We start from the raw sequence: 24587 nt of genomic DNA, 5'->3' as shown, positions 1-24587 counted from the left end.
TGTGTATTTATAATGTATACTGGTTGGGTCAGTAAGACTTTTCTCATCAGAAAGAAATATGGAAATATTACACCTTTTAAGTCGAAGATGTGCCAAAAGGATCAGTGCTGGTTCCACTGCTTTTTGCCATTTCGCTTTAGAATTAGATTTTATTGTCACATACTCAGTACAGGAGTACAGTGAAAAGTTTGCAATGTCACCTCTCATGGTACCATCTTAGGTACAAATCTTAGATATAAAAAGAAGAATTTTTAAAAAGTTGCATTACTTAGTGATTCATGGTATAAGTTAAGATTTAGTTAAAAGGATAAACATTACAGTCAGATAAACAGATTACAGATAAACATACGTTGCAGTAGATCTCGGCGCAGGGTATCCACACGTGGTCTGACCAGCCTCACAAGCCACTGACCACATGCGCTGGATTGTCTCTGCTCCCCTCCATGCCTCCATCCCACTCGGCACCAGCTCTCAGCCACTACTCCACACTGCTACATGCCTCCAACCTGCTCCACTGCAGCTCTCAGCTGCTCCACACCACTCCAGGCCTCCAGCACACTTCCCTCTGGCTCTTATCTGCTTCAAGGTAAATTTTTCTCATCAAAAAAACCCTCCTTAAAATCTTAGGAAAAAGGAGAGAGAAAGTACCATCTTACATACAAAGTACCAAGCACAAATCTTCGATACAAAAAGAGGAATAACGAAAAAATGTCACATTACCTTACACTACAAGTTAGAAATAAGGCATAGTTAAAAGGATAAACATTACAATCAGATAAACGGAATACAGATGAACAGTCAGTAGATCAGCGCAAGGACTTCCACACATGGTCTATATAAATGAGTTGGATGTAAATATAGGAGGTATGGTTAGTCAATTTGCAGATGATATCAAAATTGTACCTCAAGAAGGTTACCGTGGAGTGCAGCAGGACCTTGATCGATGGGCCAAGGAATGGCAAATGGAGTTTAATCTAGACAAATGTGAGGTGCTACATTTTGGTAGGGCAAATTAGAGCAGGACTTAAACACTTAATAGTAAGGTCCTGCAAGTGTTACGTAACAAAGAGATTTTGGAGTACAGGTTCATAGTTTGTTGAAAGTGGAGTCGCATGTAAGACAGGACAGTAAAGAAAGTGTTTGGTATGCTGCATTGAGGATAGGAGTTGGGGTGTCATGTTGCAGCTGTACAAAACATTGGTTAGGCCGCTTTTGGACTATTGCAATCAATTCTGATCTCCTGGCCATTGGAAAGATGCTAAATTTGAAAGGGTGCAGAAAAGATTTAGAACAATTTTGCCAGGGCTGTGCGGTTTGAATTATAAGCCGAGGCTGAATAGGCTGGGAGTATTTTTGCTGGAGCTTCAGAAGTTGAGGGGTGACCTTATAGAGGTTTATAAAATCATGAGGGACATGGATAGGTTCAATTTGCCCAGGGTGGGGAGTTCAAAACTAGAAGGCGTAGGTTTAAGATGACAGCAGTAAGATTTTGAAGGGACCTAAGGGACAACTTGTTCACGCAGAGGGTGATGCTTTTATGGAATAAGCTGCCAGAGAAAGTGGTAGAGGCTAGTACAATAACAACATTTAAAAGGCATCTGGATGAGCATATGAATAGGAGGGTTTAGAAGAAGATGGGCCAAATACTAGCAAATGGGACTAGATTAATTTAGGATATCTGGTTAGCATGGATGAGTTGGACCAAAGGGCTTGTTTCTGAGCTGTATAACTCTATGACTCCTCTGTGTTGTGAACTAATGATAGTTCTGGAGCAGTATTATTGTTTCCTGAATTAATGGCTGTTGATATATGAACTAAGCTCTTAGAGAATCGAGCCAATAGTCTCTTAAGTCTTGTGGCTTTTCTGCCTCAGGTGTAACAAGTGTTCTTAACTCATGAAAGAGAAGGTAGAGGTCATTGTTAATGCATTTATTTGTCAGAAGCTGTTAATTCTCAGTACAGCAATACCCGGGACAGCTGCTAGCTCTTCACATATCATCAGGATTACTTCTCAGCTGGGAGAGCAGAAATGCTTTTTGATCCAGCAAGTAAATCATAATTATCATATTAGTTTATCATATTAGAGATTTCAAGCACCATTATTCATGTTTTTTACAAGATTATCTGATAATGCGAACTTATTTCATTGTAAGAGGAGGTAGTGGCACAATGGTAATGTCACTGAACTAATAATCCAGAGTTCTAGACTGATCGTCTGGGGACATTGATTTGAATCGCACTATGGCCAATGGTGAAATTTAGATCAATTAATACATTGGAATTGAACATTGGTGTAACAGCAACCATTATCACTGTCAATTGACGTAATATTCTATCGAATTCACTAATGTCCTCCACTGAAGGATTCCTGATCTATTGCTATGTGATTGACTCTGATGCTGAAATGACATATCAAGTCATTCAATTTAAGTGCATTAAGGCATGGGCAATAAAACATATCCAGTGTCCTTCCTGAAGAAGGGCTTATGCCCGAAACGTCGATCCTCCTGTTCCTTTAATGATGCCTGACCTGCTGCGCTTTTCCAGCAACACATTTTTAAGCTCTGATCTCCAGCATCTGCAGTCCTCACTTTCTTCCAGTGTCCATTATTGAAATGAAAAAGATATCTCAGAAGGCTGCTGTGGAAATCGTTTGTTTTCTGAAATGAAATTTTACAATTTGTTACTCTGTTGTCAGAAAAATTTGTATATCATTATCTATTATTTTTATTTGCAGGCACCAGCTCATTGTCTCGCAGGTCAGTGGCAGTGGGGATTGCCTCAGGTAAAATTTACAATTGTTAGCTTGTGTATGATTAGTAAGCTATTGTTATGGTTGAACTGAATGCAACAAAAAAAAGGCTGCTGTTCGGTTTTTTAAAGTTGGTATTTTGAATTAGGTCTCCCTCTCTCCCGCTGTAATGGATTTTAAAAATTGCTGTTCAATGCAGGATTATAGATAGAGTCCCTGCCATACAAATTTTTCAACAGGTTCTCATAGTAGACCAGATCTGCAAAAATGGCATATTGGATCAAAATTGGCTGAAAAGCAGGAAATAGAGAATGATTGTAGAGGGATGTTTGTGTGACTGGAAGTCAGTTTCCAATGGTGTTTTACAAGCCTTGGTGTTGGAGTTCTTGATATTTGTCGTGTTTATTAATAATTTGGACTTGAATGTGGATAGTATGTTTAAGAAGTTTGCTGATGACACGGGAATTGAGAGGGCAGTAAATAGTAAGGAGGATAATCCTAAACTGCAGTACGATAATAGCCAGGCACAGAATACTAGAATAAGAAAGTTATGATGGAACTGTATAAAACACTGGTTAAGCCACAGTTGGAGTACCGAGTACAGTTCTGGTCACCAAATTATATGAAGGATGTGATTGCACTTGTGAGGGTGCCATTTACATGTACCAGAATGCTACCTGGGGTGGAGGGTCTGAGCAAAGATGAAAGATTAGATAGTTGGGGGTATTTTCCTCAGAGCAGCGAATGGTGAAAGAGCACCTTATAGAGGTGTACAAGATTATGTGTGGCATAGATGGAGTGGACAGGAAGGGGATTTTTTTCCATTAGTAGAGCAGTCAGTAACCAGAGGGCATTTATTTAATGTAGGAGGTGGAAGGCTAAGATGAGAATGGAAAAGGACGTATTTTCAAACAGAGGGCTTTGGCCGTCTGGAACTCACTGCCTGAAAGAGTGGTTGAGTCAGAAACTCTCATAACCTTTAAGCAGCATTTTGATATTCACTTTTATTGCCCTATCCTTCACCGGTAAACATTAAGAGCTGGAAAATGGGATTAGTGTGTTCAAACCTTACTGGACCGCAGTCATAATTTGCTATAAATGTCTGAGTCTGTTTAGCTTCATAGTTGTAGTGAATGAAGTTTGTAAAAATGTAGTTCTCTCAAAAATATAATTGAAGGCCATTTAGCTTTTGAGGTGCTGCTGCTGAATGAGATAGTTCTCACATCCTAGTCTGGCAGTAATCGTGTGAAATGAGACCAAACAGGATCTAAGATTGTCAGGCAGCCTTTCAAAATACTGTACCTGACTTTAAAGGAAACAGAGTCTTATAATAAGTTTTAATGTATGTTTCTAGTTTTACCTACATCTGAAAAACTGACCAGTGAAGTTTTACCTCTTTGGATTCAGATTTGTTTCCACTTTTGTTTCCACTTGGCCTTACAAATGAATGAAAATAAAGTATCCGACAATGTCAAACCATAACTTCTTATATCAGCAAGAAAGATCTTCCAAATTAATACGCATGCTTACCATAAAATATGACAACTACCTGATGAAGAGGCAGTGCCTCGAAAGCCAGTGCTTCCAACTAACCTGTTGGACTATAACCTGATGTTGTGTGATTTTTAACTTTGTCCACCTCAGTCCAGCACCAGCACCTCCAAATCATAAAATATTAAGTCATGCAATTTTATATACTTGTTTGAATGATATCAAAGTTACAGTGCGTACAGTGTTTAGAAACACATATTTATGATCATTACAATTGGAATATGGAATTGTTTGGACATTACTGGTTTGAAGAGGGATTTATCATGTGATTGTTTGGAAAAAAAAGTCAAGAGTCATGGAGAACAATGGGTTATTTGCTGTTGTCTGGAAAAGTAAATAATTTTGGAAAGTGGAACAATGAGAGCTTTTAAAAAGGAATGTTGCTTTTATGACCTTAATGTCTTTACAACGAACTTGAAAGAAATTCTAGGATCTATGTTGTCTTCACCTAGCAACATTGTCTGGTTATTTGGTTTCTGTTGTCACAAAAGTGGGAGTTTCAGCTATTAGAGAAAAGCTGACAGGATTGAAAACATCTCTCACTTTCTCTTGTACTCTCCCTCATGTTCTCTCTCTCTATTTTCCTCTCTCTCTCTCTCTCTCTCTCTCTCTCTCTGTGAACAGAAAGCTCTGTTCTGCTCTTTAGCTGACAGTAACATGATTTCTGACAGAAAAGCAAAGGAAGTCAACTCATTGCCTTTTCAGTTTTGGCCTATAGATTCACAAGGGTGTTTTCTAATTATTTTCAGTCATATTATCCCTACAGAGCTGTGTGTTATCCAGTCTACATATGAATGCAAGTGTGTGTGTGTTTTAGGTTAAGGGGGACATAGTCTAATTCTGCATAGTAGGTTAGTTGATAACCACTTGTGTAAAGAATAAGTTTGTTGAAGAAGCTAGTGAAAGTTCACTCTTTTTGTTCTAGGTGCATGTTAGTAATAAAATGAAATAAATTGACCGCTTTGGCAATTAAATAAGATGTTTTCACTTTTGGAGTAATGAATCAAAGCTGCTTAATGATGGAGAAAGGGGCCATTTGCCCATTTTGTCTTTACTGAAAGTCTGAACATTTTGACTTGCTGCCAGTCTCCTGTCTTTTGCCCAGAACCCTTCACATTGTTTCCATTTAAATAATCACCAAATGTCCTCTTGAATGCATCAGTTGAATGTGCTTCCACTGCTCTTCCAGAGAGGGCATTCCATACTCTAACTTTTCGTTGTGTGAGAGTTTACTTTCTCTCCTCGAATTTGTCGTTTTTGCAAATCAGTTTAAAACGGTGCACTTTGGTTCTCAATTTGTTTACATCTGAGAACAGTTTCTCACTATCCACTCTGTCCATAACCATTCTTTCTACGATCTGAAGTCCCCACCTGCTTTAGGAAGACCACCACAATCCCAGTGCCAAAGAAAAATCATGCAGCATGCCTCAGTGACTACTGCCCGGTGGCTCTGACCTCCATAATTATGGAGTGCTTCAAGAAGTTGGTGATGGCTCACATCAACTTCAGCCTACCAACTTGCCTTTATCCTGAGCAATTCGCCTACCGGCGCAACCGGTCCACAACAGATGCATCTTCCTGGAACTGCATGCGATTCTGTAGCCTCTGGCTAACAAGGATACCTACGTCACGCTCCTGCTTATTGACTACAGTTCTGCCTTCAAAACCATAATTCCCAACAAACTCATCTCTAAATTCTGAGACCAAGATCTCAGCTTCCCGCTATGTAACTGGATACTTGACTTTATAACCCACAGATCGCAATCAGTAATAATAGGTGTCAAAACCTACTTCACAATAACCTCAGCATCGATGCCTTGCAAGGCTGTGTACTTAGTCCCCTACTGTACTCCTTATATACTCTCAACTGGGTGGTCAAATTCTCCCCCAACTCCATTTACGAGTTTGCTGATGACCCATCACAGCTGTAGGAGACAGAATACTGGAAAGAAGTTGAGTGGTTAGCAGCTTGGTGTGAAGACAACAATTTCTCCAACGTCAGCAAAACAAAAAAGCTGGTCATCGACCTCAGGAAGCAGAGTGGAGGGCACGCCCCCTACTACATCACCGGTGCTAAGGTGGAGGTGGTCAATAGTGTCAGGTTCCTGGGAATGATGGACAACAATAGTCTGTCCTGGTCCATGCATGTAGACGCAATGGTAAAGAAAGCACACAGATGTCTGTATTTCCTCAGGAGGCTAGGGAAATTGGTATGTTCACAAGGACTTCTACCAATTTTTATAGATGTAACATAGAAAGCATTCTGTCACAGCGTGGTTTGGCAACTGCTTTTCCCAAGATCACAATTAGGGATAGTCAGCATGGCTTTGTGCATGGAAAATCAGGTCTCACGAACTTGATTGAGTTTTTTTGAAGAAGATTGATGACGGCAGAGCAGTGGATGTGATCTATATGGACTTCAGTTAGGCATTCGACAAAGTTACTCATGGGAGACTGGTTAGCAAAGTTAGATCTCATGGACTACAGGGAGTACTAGCCATTTAGATACATAACTGGCTTGAAGGTAGAAGACAGACGGTGGTAGTGGAGGGTTGCTTTTCAGACTGGAGGCCTATGACCAGTGGAGTCCCATAAGGATCGGTGCTGAGTCTACTACTTTTCACCATTTACATAAATGATTTGGATGTGAACATAGGAGGTATAGTTAGTAAGTTTGCAGATGTTACCAAAATAGGAGGTGTGGTGGACAGTGAAGAAGGTTATCTCAAGAGTACAACAAGATCTTGATCAAATGGGCCATTAGGCTGAGAAGTGGTAGATGGAGTTTAATTTAGATAAATGCGAGGTGCTGCATTTTGGAAAAGCAAATCTTAGCAGGACTTATACACTTACTGGTAAGATCCTGAGGAGTTTGCTGAACAAAGAGACCTTGGAATGCAGATTCATAGTTCCTTGAAAGTAGAGTCGCAGGTAGAAAGGATAGCGAAGAAGGCATTTGGTATGCATTCCTTTATTGGTCAGAGTACTGATTACAGGAGTTGGGAGGTCATGTTGCGGCTGTTGGTTAGGCCATTTTTGGCCAATTCTCGTCTCCTTCGTATCAGAAGTATGTTATGAAAATTGAAAGGGTTAAGAAACGATTTACAAGGATATTGCCAGGATTGGAGGGTTTGAGCTATCGGGAGAGGCTGAATAGACCGGGCATGTTTTCCCTGGAGTGTCGGAGATTGAGGGATGACATTATAGAGGTTTATAAAATCATGAAGAGCACGGTTAAGGTAAATAGACAAGGTCTTTTCCCTGGGGTAGGGCAGTCCAGAACTAGAGGTTATCGGTTTAGGGTGAGAGGGGATAGATTTAAAAGGGACCTAAGGGGCAACGTTTTCATGCAGAGGGTTGTGCATGTATGGATTGAGCTGCCAAAGGAAGTAGTGGAGGCTGGTACAATTACAGCATTTAAAAGGCATCTGGAATGTGTATATGAATAGGAAAGCTTTGGAGGGATATCAACCAAGTGCTGGCAAACAGCCTCGATTAAGTTAGGATATCTGGTTGGCATTGACAAGTTGGACTGAAGGGTCTGTTTCCATGCTGTACGTCACTGTGACTCCAAACTATAGAAAGTTGTAAACTCATCAAGCAGAGCAGCCTTCCATTCGTTGACTTCATCTATACTTTCTGCTGCCTCAGGAAAGCAACCAACATAATCAAAGACCCTCCCACTCCAGTTATACTCTCTTCCACTCTGTTCCCTTGGGCAGAAGGTATGAAAGTTTGTGTATGCATACAAACAGTTTCAGGAACTGCTTCTTCCTTATTGTTATTAGAATTCTGAACAGACCTCTCAAATTTTAAATTTAATGTTAATCTTGCCTTCTGTGCATTTTCCTTGCAGCTGTAACATGTATTCTTCATTCTGTTCTATTATCCTATGTACTTTGTATGGTACAATCTGCTTGTACAGCATGCAAAACAAACTTTTCACTGTACATAGGTACATATGACAATAATAAATAAAACTAAACCCTGAGGATTTTGAAAACTTCTAGCAAATCTCCTCTTTGTCTTTTGACTGAGTACAGTCCCAACTTTTCCAATCTTGCCTCTCCACTGAAGTATCTTATTCCTGGAACTATTCTTGTAAGTATCTTCTGCATTTTCTGTAGTGCAATCACATCCTTCCTTTAGCATGGCACCCTGAATTATATTCAGTGTCAAAACAGTGTCAATCGGTGATATACGTTCATCATAACCTCCCCTCTCTTGTATTCTGTGCCTCTATTTATGGATACTGTAGTTTAAAGTACTGTATGCTTTATTAACAGCTCCCTCCACCTGTCCTGCAAACTTTCATTACTTAAGCACCCAGGTTCCCTGTACCTGTACATCCTTTTGAATAATGTCCTTTCTTTTGCATGAGCTACCTATATTCTTTCCACCAAAGTGCATCACCTAATACTGCTGTGCATTGAAGTTCATCTGCTGTGTATCTACCCTGTACACCCATGTACACCACAACAGCAGTCTTTCCCATCTCAACCTTCTCTGGTACTTTTTCAATAAATCCCAGCAAGTTAGTTCGACACATTTCTCCCATAACAAATCATTACTGACATTTTTTGAATTAATCCATATTTTTCTAAATTACATCCTGAATAACTCCTTCTAGATGATTTCACAGAAGTTAAACTGACTAATCTATAATTACTGGGGTGATCTTTACAACATCTTTTTGACCAATGGAATATGTTTGCTATTCTTCAATATCCTTGGATATATTGTATCCACTACTGGTGCCTTATCAACTAAGTACCAACAGCTGATCCAATACCACTCCCATATCAATCTTAAATCCTCCTAATGACTTGAGTTTGTTCCATTGACTCAATGGCACAGGAGGCATCTGCCTTGTAGGTAAAGACAGAAGTAAAGTATGAATTTAACATCTTTGCCGTGCGTCTTACCTCTTAAGTGGTTTCCAATTGGACATCCTTTTTCTTTTGCCACACTTTCACTATTGATGTACTGATAGAAGACATTGAGATTTTTATGTGAGCTACTAAACCATTCTTTCATAATTCTTCTTTGCTTATTTACTTTTTCAGCTCCTTTCTGAACCTCCTGTATTCAGCTTGGTTAGATAATCACACATTTACTTTTTTTAGCTTAATTTCTATCCCCTTTCTCTTCCAGGAAGCTCTAAATTTGTTAGTCCAGTCTTTTCCCTTGTGAGAGTATATAACTTTACTGTGCCCAAATCACATTCTTTTTTTAGGAGAGCCCATTGTTCAGCCACTGTTTGTCCCATCCATGAGTTTTGCTATGTTATATTCTGTCCCTGCTTGCAGATCATTTAAATAAATTGTAAATTGTTGAGGTTCGAGAACTGAACCTTGCAGCAGTCCTCCAGTTATAGTTCACCATCCAGAGAAGGACACATTTATTCTGACATTCTGCTTTCTGTCCATCAGCAAATCCTCTAACCAAGCCAATATTTGCTGGAGTTCAGAAAAATGTGGAGGAATCTGATTGATATATATAAAATGCTAAAGGAGGTTGATGAGGTGGACATTGAAGAGATGGTCCCCCTTGTGGGACAGTCTCAAACAAGAGCTCATAGATATAAAGTGAGAGGAGGTAGGTTCAAAACTGAGATGACCAGAGACTACTTAGGTTAGATTAGATTTAGATTTTATTGTTATGTGTACTCAAGTACAGAAGCTCAGGAGTACAATGAAACGTGTACAATGTCGCTACACATGACACCACCTTAGGTACCTAGATACAAAAAAACCTAGGTACACATTAGTAAGAGAAACGAGAGTCAAAAAGTTAAGCATTACTTCATAGAATAAGTAAAAAGAAAAGAAATAAGATAATAGGCAACATTAAAGTCATTCATAGTTTAAACTGGGAAAATAAAGGAATAAGTGAAAAGTTCAACAGTCTTTGATGAATCCTCCACGCACCTGCTCTCCGGGAGACCTCAGGCTGTCTGTTCTCAGTGGCGCTGCTGCAGATACATTGCTGCTCTTAAACTGCTGCCTCTCCATCTCCCCAGGTGCCTCAGGAACATGCCTGGGCAGGATCCATTTGCATACCGAGCCAAGACACCGCACTGAGACGCCAAGAGATTGGCCGACATACTAACAAGATACCAGGCTGAGAGCTGCTGAGAGACCAGGCCTTCTCTCAGAAGATTATGAATCTGTGGAATTCACTGCACAATGCAGTCGAGGCAGAATAAATCAACAGATTCAAGAAAGAAATAGATATGTTTCTGATGAAAGGCTGGATAAAGGGCTATGGAGAGTAGGTAGGATAGTGGAGTTGAGATTAGGATAAGATCAGCCATGATCATGCTAAATGGTGGAGCATGTTCAAAGGGCTGAATTGCCTAGTGCCATTCCTAATTCCTATGTTCCTAAGTCAGAAAAGGCTAGTATGCATATTCAGCAGGTAAAAGGGAAGGTAAATTGAATGCTGACCTTCATTTAAAAAAACACAAAAAATAAAAAAAGGGGAGGTCTTGTGAAAACTGTACAAGGAACTAGTTTGATCATAGTTTTGATCCCCTTATCTAAAGAAAGATATACCAGCATTGGAGACAGTTCAGAGAAGGTTCAGTGGGTTGATCCAGTGTGTGGAGGGAGTGTCTTATGAGAAGAGGTTTTGTAGTTTGGGCTTGTACTCATTGGAATTTAGAAGTATGAGAGGCGATGTTCTTGAAACATGCAAGATTCTTATGGGACTTAACAGAGTAGATGCAGAGAGGTTCTATGGCCTTGTGGCAGAGAGGAGGACAATAGGGCATAATCCCAGAGTAAGTAGTCATCCAATTAGGACAGAGATGAGGAGGAATTTCTCTTCTGAGGGAGGTTAATCTATGGAATTTATTACTGCTGTAGAGGCCGAGTCATTGAATACACTTAATCTTTAAAGGAATTGGGGGTTAAAGGAGGAATTTCTCTTCTGAGGGAGGTTAATCTATGGAATTTATTACTGCTGTAGAGGCTGAGTCATTGAATACACTTAATCTTTAAAGGAATTGGGGGTTAAAGGGAGAAAGCAAGAAAATGGGGCTCAGTGGGTTGAATGATCTACTTATGCTATTGCATCTTGTGGTCACTTGATTGACTTCATTCTCAAGATCTAGGTCTTAACAAAAACGTCACGATTTCTCCTTTTGTTCCTTCCCTATCTTTTCTGAACTTCTTGTAACCAAGACAGTTTTAGATATAGGTCTGCTTTTCCTTAAGCCATGTTGCCACTGTATCACAAAATCCCCACATATTATCGTAACCTCAAAAGATGATCTGTGCCTGTAACTCCTCAGTTGTGTTAACTATACTCCACAAATTCAATATTTGATTGAACCTTAATTGCCTTCTCCATTGTTCCAACTCCACCTATTTACTTGTTATTCTGTATTTTAATGGTATCTGTCTCTTCCAGCATTTAGCTCACTTTATGCTTCCTAATATTCTCTCCTGGTTGCCACGCCCCTGCTAAGTTAACACGAGCAAAATATCCTGCATGTTCTCCAGCTCTGTTCATATGCAACCCATTCAACTTGTATGGACGTCATTTCCCCTAGAGTCAGTACTACTGTCCCAGGCATCTAAAGCTCTCCCTCCTGTGCCATTTTTCAAGCACACGTTCATCTGTCTTTCTGTTTGTGCATGGCACCAGGAGTAATCCAGAGATTACCACTTTAGAGATTATTCTTGCTAATTTTCTGCCTAGCTCATTAAATTTAAATTACAGGACCACTTTCCCCTTCCTGCCTTCAACAAGGAACTTTATGGTAGACTGGTTTGTAAGGTTAGGTCACATGGGATCCAAGGAAAGCTAGCCAACTGGATACAAAATAGGCTTGACAATAGGAGACAGAGGTTGATAGTAGTGGATTGCTTTTCAGATTGAATGCCTGTGACCAGCAGTGTGCCGCAAGGATTGATGTTGGATCGATTGCTGTTCATCATTTATATAAATGATTTGGATGAGACTATAGGAGGCATAGTTAGTAACTGCGGATGACGCCAAAATTGCTGGTATAGTGGACAGCAAAGAAGGTTATCTAAGAGTACAATGGAATCTTGATCAACTGAGTCTTTAGCCAATGAATGGCAGATAGGGTTTAATTCAGATAAATACAAGGTATTGCGTTTTAGTAAGACAAGCAGGGCAGGACTTACAGAGTTAATGGAAGGGCCCTGGCGAGTCCTGTTGAACAGTGAGATCGAGTTGTGTAGGTTTTAGTTCCTAGAAAGTGACTTCACAGATAGACAAAGTGGTGAAGAAAATGTTTGGTATGCTTGCCATCATCAGTAAGAGTGTTAAGTACACTGGTTGGGATGTTATGGCTGTACAAGATATTGGTAAGGCTACGTTTAGAATATAGTTCTGGTCGCCTTGCTACAGGAAGGATTTTATTAAACTGGAAAGGGTACAGAAAACATTTACAAGGATGATACCAAGACTGAAAGGTTTAAGTTATAAGGGGAAGCTGATTAAGCTGGGTTTCTTTTCCCTGTAGCACAGAAAGCTGAGGGCTGACTGTTTAGAGGTTTATAAAATCAGCGTGGGAAACCTGGTCGGCATCGATGATTTGGGCCAAGGTGCCTATTTTCATGCTTTGTGACTCTAGAACTCTACCTTTGTTATTCATATTAATGTGGACCACAAGTTCTAGCCATTTTCCCTTCCCTAGAAGAATGTCTTGTAGCTAATCTTTGACATCCTTGACACTAACACTGTGGAGATAACAAACCATTCTGGAGTAAGGGACAGCCGCAGAATGTCTGCTTGATTCCTGAACTAGAGAACCCTTTAGCAGTACTGGCATTCTGCTATGCTATCTCCTCTCCTTTACACCTGGACCATCTGTCATACCATGACTTGGCTCTTGCTGCACTCCTTGGATCCAAGAGCATCACTGGTATCCAGAACAGAGTTGGTTGGTAGACATAGCCTCTAGGATTTCTTGCATTACCTGCCATTTTGTCTTGGACTGTGTGATGGCTACCCTTTCCCTGTCTGCCTGCTTGCCTCTAACATGCAGTGTGTCTACCTCTCCAAATGTGCTTTAAACATAGATTTCCTCCTGGAAGATATATTTTAGTGACTGTAGCTGCTGCTCAGGCTCTGAGACGTGGAGACGAAGATTGTGCAACCTCACATAGGTCTTGCAAAGAGTACACGACTGTTCACAAGCCTCAAGGACAGGCATTCCACCTGGCTGAGCTGCCATGATATCTCTTTTACTTTTAAGTTACTTTGTGTAATTTTAACTAATTTAGTCTTACTCTTGTGCAGTTGACTAAAAATGAAAAATTATTAGGAAGTAGAAATTCTTTGATCCTACAAATCAGCTGTGTCTTGTCTTATAAATTTTTCCTCTCCTTAAATTTGTTTTGAAATTTATGTTTCTCAAAGCAGCTGCTCAACAATGAATCAACTCACAATAGCTCACAATTCTAGCACTGTCCTCCCATCAGAGTCGGAACAAAATTTGAGTACTCAGTGTGGGACGTTTGGACTTGGATATCAGAAAATTGAATGTGTTGTGGTAGCATTCAACAAAGGATAAATGGACAAACACATGGTTTCTCATATTATAAAACAAAGATTGCATCTGAAGTAGCTAAAACTCTTTAAGAGATACGGAACTTTTACCTGGCTGGTTCCGAAAATTTAACTATGGCTCTACTAATAGAACTAACAAAAGAGTTAAAGGTAGAATTTCCTGCAAAAGCCAGATGGCAGAGGTAACTGGAATACTAGGCCAACATTTAAGACTAGTGGAAATACAAGAGAGGTTATTCTCAGCTGTGAGTCATCAGAATTCTCTACAGTTGAATTATAGTTGTTGTAGTTTGTACATGAAAATGTGAATCGCTTTGATGAGCAGAGAAAGAATAGGAAAGAACTTGAGAATTGAAAATGATAGATAAAGAAATTAAAATCAAGAAACTAAGAGGTGTAGTAAAGTGAATTGACTAAAGTACTCTACGTGGCAGAAAGAAGAATTGATTGTATCATATTAATATGTTAAAAAGATGGCATTATAGAGTCAAAGATCAGAAAAAGCAAATTTGTCAAATGATGGTAATAAAAAGGAAGAATGACAGAGTGAGGTGGAAACGATACAGACAATACATAATATGAACCTCCTGCTATCCAACTAGTATACACTGAGAAACTGGGACATTTAGACACAATATTCTCATACTTAAAGGAAAGATAACAGAAAGATCCATAAGGGTGCTTTTGCAATTGAAGAAAATCTTGGGATTTATCAAAGTATACAACCTGAGCCAGTTGTGATCTGTATGTAAGGGTATTAGTATCAATAAAACGATATGCTTATCATTTAAGCCCAGAAGAAACGAGCTGAGGTTAAAACAGGGATTCAGTGTGTGTCAAACAATCACTTGATTAAAGCTAGTCAAATCAATTGTGGAGTCCTCCAATGGTATTAGTTCTTAAATCTAATGGATTGATTAGATTCTGCATTTCCCTATACAAAAATGAAATGAAAACAGATTCATACCTAGTTCCTCAGATCAAACATTGTACTAATTGGATTAGAGGTGCCTCATTTATTATTAAGATTGATTTATTGAAAGGGTACTGTGAAGTACCATTATATCAAGAGCTAAAGAGATATCATCTGTTGTTACACCAAATGTGTTGTATCAAAGTATGCTAACAGATTTATTGAAAAACTGGTAAAGGTGATTCTGTCAAGAGTGCCAAACAGCTTCTGAAAAAACTCATCCTCATGCATAAACCAGTTTTGGGCCCTGACATAACAAAAAAAAAATGGCTCAGTGGTTACCACTGCTGCCTCAGTTCCAGGCATTCAGATTCAGTTCTAGCCTTGGACAACTGTCTGTATGGAGTTCACACATTCTCCCCGTATTGGTGTGGACTTTCTCCGGGTCCTCGGTTTCCTCCCATAGTCCAAAGATGTGCAGGTTAGGTGGATAGGCCATACTAAATTGCCCATAATGTCCAGGGATGTGTAGGCTAGGAGGATTAGCCATGGGAAATGCAGGGTTACACGGTTAGGGTAGGGGAGTGGGTCTGGGTGGGGATCTGATTTAAACTTGCAGAATACTGAACAGCCTGGACAGAGTGGATGTCGGTAAGATGTTTCCATTGGCAGGAGAGATGAGGACTTGAGGGCACAGCCGGGAACACCTTTTAGAATGGAGATAAGGAAAAGCTTTTTAGCCAGAGAGTGGTGAATCTATGGAACCTGTGGAGGCCAGGTCATTAAGTATATTTAAAACAGTGATAGATAAGTTCTTGATTGCCCAGGTTAGAGAACATAGAATGTAGAACAGTACAGCAAAGAACAGGCCCTTCAGCCCACGATGTTGTGCTGACCACTGATCCTCATGTATGCACTCTCAAATTTCTGTGACCATATACATGTCCAGTAGTCTCTTAAATGTTCCCAATGACCTTGCTTCCACAACTGCTGCTGGCAACGCATTCCATGCTCTCACAACTCTCTGTGTAAAGAACCCGCCTCTGACATCCCCTCTATACTTTCCTCCAACCAGCATAAACTATGACCCCTCATGTTAGTCATTTCTGCCCTGGGAAATAGTCTCTGGCTATCGACTCTATCTTTGCCTCTCATTATCTGGTATACCTCAATTAGGTCCCTCTCCTCCTCCTTTTCTCCAATGAAAAAAGTCCGAGCTTAGTCAACCTCTCTTCATAAGATAAGCCCTCCAGTCCAGACAGCATCCTGGTAAACCTCCTCTGAACCCTTTCCAAAGCATCCACATCTTTTCTATAATAGGGCGACCAGAACTGGACGCAGTATTCCAAGTGCGGTCTAACCAAAGTTTTATAGAGCTGCAACAAGATCTCACGAGTCTTAAACTCAATCCCCCTGTTAATGAAAGCCAAAACACCATATGCTTTCTTAACAACCCTGTCCACTTGGGTGGCCATTTTAAGGGATCTATGTACCTGCGCACCAAGATCCCTCTGTTCCTCCACACTGCCAAGAATTCTATCCTTAATCCTGTACTCAGCTTTCAAATTCGACCTTCCAAAATGCATCACCTCGCATTTATCCAGGTTGAACTCCATCTGCCACCTCTCAGCCCATCTCTGCATCCTGTCAATGTCCCGCTGCAGCCTACAACAGCCCTCTATACTGTCAACGACAAAATCCTCTCATCCAAGTCATTAATAAAAATTACAAACAGTAGAGGCCCAAGGACAGAGCCCTGTGGAACACCACTCACCACAGACTTCCAGGCAGAATATTTTCCTTCTACTACCACTCGCTGTCTTCTGTTGGCCAGCCAATTCTGTATCCAGACAGCTATGCTCCCCTGTATCCCATTCCTCCTGACCTTCTGAATGAGCCTACCATGGGGAACCTTATCAAATGCCTTGCTGAAGTCCATATACACCACATCCACATCTCAACCCTCATCAACCTTTCTAGTCACATTCTCAAAGAACTCGATAAGGTTTGTGAGGCATGACCTGCCCCTCACAAAGCTGTGTTGACTACATTTAATCAAGCCATGCTCTTCCAGATGGTCATAAATCCTATCCCTCAGAATCCTTTCTAACACCTTGCAGACGTGAGACTTACTGGTCTGTAATTGCCGGGGATTTCCCTATTTCCTTTCTTGAAGAGAAGAATTACATTTGCCTCTCTCCAGTCCTCAGGTACGACTCCAGTGGAGAGCAAGGATGCAAAAATCTTCGCAAGTGGCAAAGCAATTGCATTTCTCGTTTCCCAAAGCAGCCGAGGACAAATCTGGTTCGGGCCTGGCGACTTGTCAATCTTAATGTTTGACAAAATTTTCAGCCCATCAGCTTCCTCTATCTCTATCCATTCCAGCATGCACACCTGCTCTTCAAAGGTTTCATTCATTACAAAGTTTGTTTCTTTCGTAAAGACAGAAGCAAAAAACTCATTTAAGGCTTCCCCTACCTCCTCCGACTCCACACACAAATTCCCTATGCTATCCCTGATCGGCCCGACTCTTTCTTTGGCCATTCTCTTATTCCTCATATAAGTGTAAAATGCCTTTGTGTTCTCCCTAATCCGTTCTGCCAAGCCTTTCTCGTGCCCCCTCCTGGCTCTCCTCAGACCATTTTTGAGCTCCTTCCTCACCTGTCTGTAATCCTCTAGACCTGAGCTTCCTCCACCTTATGGAAGCTACCTTTTTCCTTTTGACGAGAAGCTCCACCGCTCTCGTCATCCAAGGTTCCTTTATCTTACCACTTCTTGCCTGTCGTCAGAGGGACATATTTATTCATCACTTGCAACAACTGTTCCTTAAACAGTCTCCACATGTCTATAGTGCCTTTACCATGGAACAATTGCTCCCAATCCATGCTTCCTAACTCATGTCTAATTGCATCATAGTTTCCTCTTCCCCAATTAAATATCCTCCCATTTTGCCTAATCCTCTCCTTCTCCATAGCTATGTAGAATGTGAGGCAGTTGTGGTCACTATCTCCAAAATGCTCTCCCACCACAAGATCTGATACCTGCCCCGGCTCGTTTCCGAGCATCAAGTCTAGAATGGCCTCTCCCCTCATCGGCCTGTCAATGGAAACCCTCCTGAACACACCTTACAAAAACAGCTCCATTCAAATCTTCTGCTCGAAGGAGGCTCCAATCAATATTGGGAAAGTTAAAGTCACCCATTACAACAACCCTACTACGTCCACACTTTTCCAAAATCTGCCAACCTATGCTTTCTTCCATCTCCCTGCTGCTATTGGGAGGCCTGTGGTAAACCCCTAATGAGGTGACTGCTCCCTTGCTGTTCCTAATTTCCACCCATACTGTCTCGGTAGGCAGATCTTCCTCGACAATGGAAGCTTCTGTAGCTGTGATACCCTCTCTGATTAGTTATTGGGGAGAAAGCGTGAAAGTGGAATTGAAAAACCTTATAGCCATGATTGAATGCAAAGCAGACCCAGTGAACCAAATGGCCTAATTTCTGGTCCTATGTCTTATGGTCTCTTTGGAGGGTTGGTGTGGACCCGATGGACTGACTGGCCTGCTTCCACACCATAGAGATTCTATGTATTTATTAAAATAGCAGTTGATGCTAATGGCTTGGAGGTGGGGGTTACCTTATTGCAAAATGACTAATCAGACAAAGACAATCTAAAAGGGTACTTTTCTATTAAATTAAACCAGCGTCAAGAAAAATACTCGACAGTGGAAAAGGAAACTCCTGGGATTATTATTGGCTTTCAGCCATTTTGAAGTTTATGTTTGGCACGCTCATAAAGAGACATTAATTTATAATGAGCCTAATTTTTCAACCTTTGTAGAGAAATTTAAAACCAAAAATGGCAGACTATTTTGACAGCATCTGTGGAGAGAAAGCAGAGTTCGCATTTCAGGTTTAGTGAGCCTTCTTCGGAATTTCAGTTGTGAGAAAGGGTCACTGGATCCAAAATGTTAACTCTGCTTTCTCTGCACAGATGCTGTCAAACCAGCTGAGTTTCTCCAGCAACTTCTGATTTTATTTCAGATCGCCACCATTCGCTGTTTCTTGTTTTAAATTATTATGATATTTTGTTGGACTTTGTAATTTGATCTGATAATACATGAATTCTTCATATCATTGGAAAAGTTGATAGAACTGCAGGTATACTGTCAAGAATGTAATAATGCCTGAATAGTTTCAAAATTTACAAAAGGTGGCAAGAAGTTTTATAAGCCTGTGTAAAGAGTGAATGAAAATGAATAAATGTAATTTTATTTGTGTCATCTTTATATTGTAATGAGTTGTAGTTGAAATGACATTTCATTTTCCTAAATGTGGAAACATATTAGAAGCATATTGTTTTCAATCATGAAAATTTGGAGAATTGAACTGTTTAGATGGCATTGGGTTGGTTAATGACACATTTATCAAGTGATTTCTTGGAAAAAGTCAAATCAAAGAGAACTGTTGAGTTATTCCATGTTTACTGAAAAAGCAAATTGTTTTGAAAAAGGGAGACAATTTTGAAAAAGGGAGTTTTGTGGAATTCAAAACTAGGGGGCATAGGTATATGAATAGGAAAGGTTTAGAGGATTATGGGACAAATGCAGGCAAATGGCACTAGTTTGGGAAGTTTGGTTGGGATGGTTGAGTTAGACCAAAGAGTCTGTTTCTGTGCTGTATGACTCTATTTATAAACTCAATGGCTTGACAAAGAAATTTGAAGAAAATTCCTAAGGACCATGTTGAAATCTTCTGGACTTTTTATTTGTGTTTTGCCACAAGTGGGAGCTGCTAGCAGATGAAAGAAAGTTGGCAGGAGGGAAAACATCCTTTCTGTCTTTGTCTGTTTCTCTCTCCCTGGTAAAAGATCTAAACCTAGAACCAACTGAATAATATATTTTCTGGGAATCTGAGAAAGTTCCAGAGATCAGTATCTCTGAGCTCATAAATTCTGAAACCTGAACTGTTGATTCAATCCAAAGAATGAAGTCTAATTGACCTTTAACCTGAACTAAGCTCTTCAATCACTCTTCAGCCAATCGCAAAATTATCTCATCAATAGGAAACCGAAAGAACTGGAAAAAGTCACCCATTCTCCCCTTCTAATTTAGAGTTTTGTTCCACTAGGCTGTTATTCTCTCTCCCCACCAATTATACCTCTTCAATGCTCTATGTTGTCCTGTAGCTGAATGTATACTTGTGTGTTATGATCAAGGGGGACATAATTTAACTCTACACAGTAGCTTTATTGATAATCAGTTTTACCCCTTTTGTTCGAGATAACAATAATAAACAAATAAATTGACTATTTTGATGATTAAATAAGATATTTTACATATTTGATACACCTGGTGGATCTGATTTCCAGCACACTACTGTGATCAGAGTCATAGCAGAATGTGTGAGATGCAAATGAAGGATTTAAAGAGTTAAATGATAATGTGTTTTGACATTTAAAAAGCGTGAGGGCTGAGTAAATATTTATTTTTTAATTTAAAGACCAGATTATTCCTTTTGTCTGCTTACTTTGTGATATTAGTGATACAAGAAGATTAATTCTGTCACATTACATCATACACACATTTCTTAAAACTTATCCAAGAATGTAGAATGATGTGTAACTTCATAATATTCTTTTGAGTATGTTTTATATTATTTACTTATTCCATCAGTCACCAGCATCTACAGCTTCTGTGTTGTACCTCCAACCATCTGAGATAATATATCAACCAGTGGAAATGCCTCAAGACGGTGGGTGTGCACCTCCTCCACTTCCAATGATGGAAGCTTCTATGCCAGAGGTAAGATTAATGATTGGCTCACCCTAAGGAAATCCTGTTGCATTATTTGTTTTTATCTGATTAACAATAGATTCCGTATAGCTTTCTTTTTGCTATTTATTTTGTAACTATAGTTAAACCGCTCATGATCAAATAGAACTTAACACTGATGTCTTTGTATTAATGTTATGTTCTTTGTTTTGGCTTCTGGCTTTCTATTTTTTTTTGACTATGTTCTTTTATTTTCTTCATCTTCCACATTTTGGTAGTAGGGTTTGTTCTTAGTTATGACTGGGGAATCATTTGTTCTCCAACCCAAAAGGAGAATTAAATGGTATGATTTTGTCACATTAACCCTCTGTCCATATTATACTGCATAATGGCTTACTGAAGCTTGTAATTGAGCTTGTGCCAGCATGAGCTTAAGCTTGGTATTGGGAGTGTAATGAAACAGGGCAAATTGTTCTATCTTTCCTCTTATTCTTTTCCATATTTGACTATTGGGCCTCTCAGTGCCAAGACTGCTGTAATTCTTCAGCTCATAGGACTAATTACATCCATACAGACCAGAGGGTCTGCAAATTTCAGCCTGTTGAAGACTTACCGAATGAATCATTCTTATTAAAATGCTCCCCCCAGATAATTTATTGGAGCATCCAAGAAATCTCAATCTCAGTAGCTTGCAATGCAATGTCAGGCTTGATACACATGTATTTATATTTCCGTCCCCATTTTTAGATCCATGCTCAGGCATGAGTATATGCCTTAAGTTTTCCCAGTCCATGAAAATGACCCAACAAAAGGAAAAGTGAAGCACGAGCTTCATAACCCATAATGCTTTGACTTTGTCATCCAGTTTCACTGACTCCAATTATGTGAAAATGCATCTTTCTTGTTTTTTCTGTTATATTAATTGAACAATATGTGGATTTCAGCCCAGGCATTAACCCCACCTCAACAGGTGGGTTAGGGTCATCAAGTTTAAAGATTGGAGCTGGGTTCCCAACCTATCATGTAGCATGCCAGCATTGATATGCCTGTGGCTTACGTGGTATGCATATATCTCATCTTGAAAATGGGACTTAGATTTGAATCATGCTTACAATTATACTGAGAGTCTGATTTAAAGTAAACAGCTCTCAGCTGAATTATTCTGCAAGTTAACTTATGGATGTCCTTCTATGGCAGGTGCGCATTTCCTTAAAATGCTCTTTTTGGGCCAAAGGGAGACGAGTGCTTCTCTGAGCTAAAATATCATCTTTGCTCAAAATATTGCCTCAAAAAGGATTATGTGGAACACAAACTGGCCATCCTTGGATGCACTTCTCTAAGATTTGAGCATATGATTCATGTGATTTTTGAACCTGGCAATTTTAAGTGCAGTTTTATTGCTGTTCAAGACCTAAAGGTCAGTGAAGTATAGGTTTCCAATTTTTTACAAAATTTGTCCTTTTCTTCAGGCTGTGAGAGACGAATACATGATAGTGTACCTCCCCTTGGACATATTTAGCTGTAGCATCAATTTCCAATAAAAGCCCTGCACTGTCAACAGCAATTTTGCTAAGAGTAAACAATGGGTCTTGGTCTGACTCAATTGTAAACTGTAGACCTAAGACATGGTGTGCAAACTTCTCACAAGCCCAAGTAGTGGCTATGCCTTTTGCAATTCCTGCATATTTTTGCTTTGTTTCATTCAAAAGAATTGAGATGCTTATGCACCATTCAGTTTGCCATCCTTTTTGTATCTGGAAATATACAATTCATAATCTAGTTGATGTTGCAACTGCATCTCATTTGTAGATAATTCTGGATCATAATGGACCAATGTGTCCGGTGAAAGTAACATCCATTTTATTCTGTAAACTATGATTTGCTGGTTGTCTTCCCAGTTTCCCAGCTTGATTTTTCTTTTGCAATTGATGAATTCACATGTGCCAACTCACCCATTTGTTCACCATCCCAATAAAACTGCTGAAGCCCGATGACATTAAACGAATATGGAAATTCTTCAGGTGCTTCTGAGGTCTGCTCTGAACTCTGATGCATATACAATGTGCCCTACAAGTTTAATAGTTGGCTGCAAGAGCTCTCATTTATCATTGAGTGTTACTTCAGTTTATTGTAGCAATGCATTCACTCTGGCATCAAGTGTTGTTTTATTCTGGCATCATATTTTGAAGCGAAACCAAGGGTTAGGATGTCATCCATCTGGAGAATATTCCCTTCAATCCTGCCAGTTGTTATCCTCTGAAAAATCTCTGATGCAGATACCATACTGAAATGTAGTTAATTAAAGTAGTATCCTTCATATGATGTAATGAGGATTCTCAGAAACACAAATTCCTCTAATGTTAATTGTATTCATCTGAAACTGATTTTAAAAGTCACTTTTGTAACCTAGAATCATGAAGTTTGAGCTTTTTCCTAGATTTGCCTAACTGTCACCCGCTAGTGCCATTGGTTGAATCTCTGTTTCAACAGTTTTGTTAAATTGTGTAAGATCTATAGATTCACATTTTCCTATTTGGTTTTGGCACTGGTATCATATGAACACTGACTTGTAGGTTTTGTTACAGGTGAGAGAACTCCTTATTACAACATTGATTCACCTTCTCCAGAGGTGTGTGAGGAGCCTTTCTTGTGCTGATCAAATACACTGGCTTGGCATCTGGCTGTGAAATGATGTGATGAATTGCTTTCAGCTTCCCAGGGTCTTTAAATAATTGTGGGGATTCCACACTAAAGTTTTTTATACTTGTTTGGCTTCCCAATTCTTCCATTTTTGGTAGGTGTGTAAGCTCTTGTATTTAACAGTGATCAATCTGGGTTCTGGATCATGTACACGATTTCTGTGATTTTTCTTTTCTTTGTATTGATGTGTGTCCGCCATCTGTGCCTTAACTTTAAATTAAGCCTCCTGCTCCATGGAAATAGATACTTAACGGCTGGAGTAAGTCTTTCTTTAACCACAGTTGTGTGTAAGGAAGAACTGAAACTCCAACCAAAGTATTTAGTTTGAAGTTGCTTTGCCTATTGGTCAGACTTTCTGCACTTTGACAGTTTCCATTTGATCTTATCATTTTTCCCCAGAAATGGCAGTTCATTTGTCTTTAAACTTCAAACTAGTAGTCTTAATGAATTTCTCTTTATTTTCTGGCTGAGATCTTTTTACTGTGGCCTGCTGCTTTAAATTCCTTTTACAGGAATGACCCTCTGTATTTTTAGAAGAGCAGTCTTTGTGCTGATGCACTCTTTTTTTGCCATAGTGACAATACAATGATTTCAACTGCCACACCCACTTATTGCATTTCCTGAAGTTGTGTGGAAGTGCTTCCACTTCAATGCACAATAAACTATGTGGTGTGAATTGTATTTCTTCACAAAGTCTCATTGTCTTGATTGAATGCATGATTTTGTTTACTGCTTTCCTGCTTTGCTGGTTTACTGTACACATTTCAATGATGTGAAATCCATCCTCAACAGTAGAGAGTCTGACAGTATGTCCTCGACAGTTCAGCCCAGAATTAACTCTTGTTCCTGGTCTCCGTATATTCAGGTCTCAGCTAACCTATATAAAGTGCATAACAGGAATCTGTTCTCTCTTCCATTCACTGGATGCAACTATTAACTTTGCCCAGTTGATAATGGTGTTCTTCCTAAGGCTGAAATTTGCATCAAATGCTTCATGAGTTCTTCATATGAAACTAGATCTTCATTAATAGCCTGTCTGATGAAACTTCCATTATTGATTCTCCGTATAACAAAGATGATTTCTACCAATCATCGATGGCATAGAGAAGGGTAATGACCTATTCCTTAATAAGTTTTACTGTAAGTCTTGATATAGGTTGGTAGTTTGTAAATCTTGTAAACAATAGTTCAGCAACTCTTCAGCCTCATTTAGCCCTGCTTTGTTTTCAAAGCACTCTGGTGAGAGCATGGTGTTCTTCATTGGTTCATTTTATTGTAGACATACTTCTCATTTTTTTCTTATCCCTGATAGTTGTATAAAATTTCTGTTTCCCATGCTATCCTTTCATT

The 24587-nt window shown here is 39.6% G+C and overlaps 1 protein-coding gene across 2 annotated transcripts in view; it reads left to right on the top strand.

Annotated features, from left to right (window-relative positions):
* Window positions 1–24587, top strand: part of LOC122551279 (protein boule-like) — a 161006-nt gene that overhangs the window by 99503 nt on the left and 36916 nt on the right. For both annotated transcript variants that reach the window (XM_043692928.2, XM_087988692.1), the window contains exons 8-9: window positions 2738–2785; window positions 20439–20567. In XM_043692928.2, coding sequence (XP_043548863.1) covers window positions 2738–2785; window positions 20439–20567 — 177 coding nt within the window. The remainder of the gene's footprint in view (window positions 1–2737; window positions 2786–20438; window positions 20568–24587) is intronic.

This window comes from Chiloscyllium plagiosum, unplaced genomic scaffold (genome assembly GCF_037043375.1).
Source record: "Chiloscyllium plagiosum isolate Xiang-an unplaced genomic scaffold, Cpla_swu_hap1 HiC_scaffold_7, whole genome shotgun sequence".
Classification (NCBI taxonomy): Eukaryota; Metazoa; Chordata; class Chondrichthyes; order Orectolobiformes; family Hemiscylliidae; genus Chiloscyllium; species Chiloscyllium plagiosum.
The sequence above is the reverse complement of the archived record's forward strand: the minus strand, read 5'-3'. Positions and strand labels throughout refer to the sequence as shown.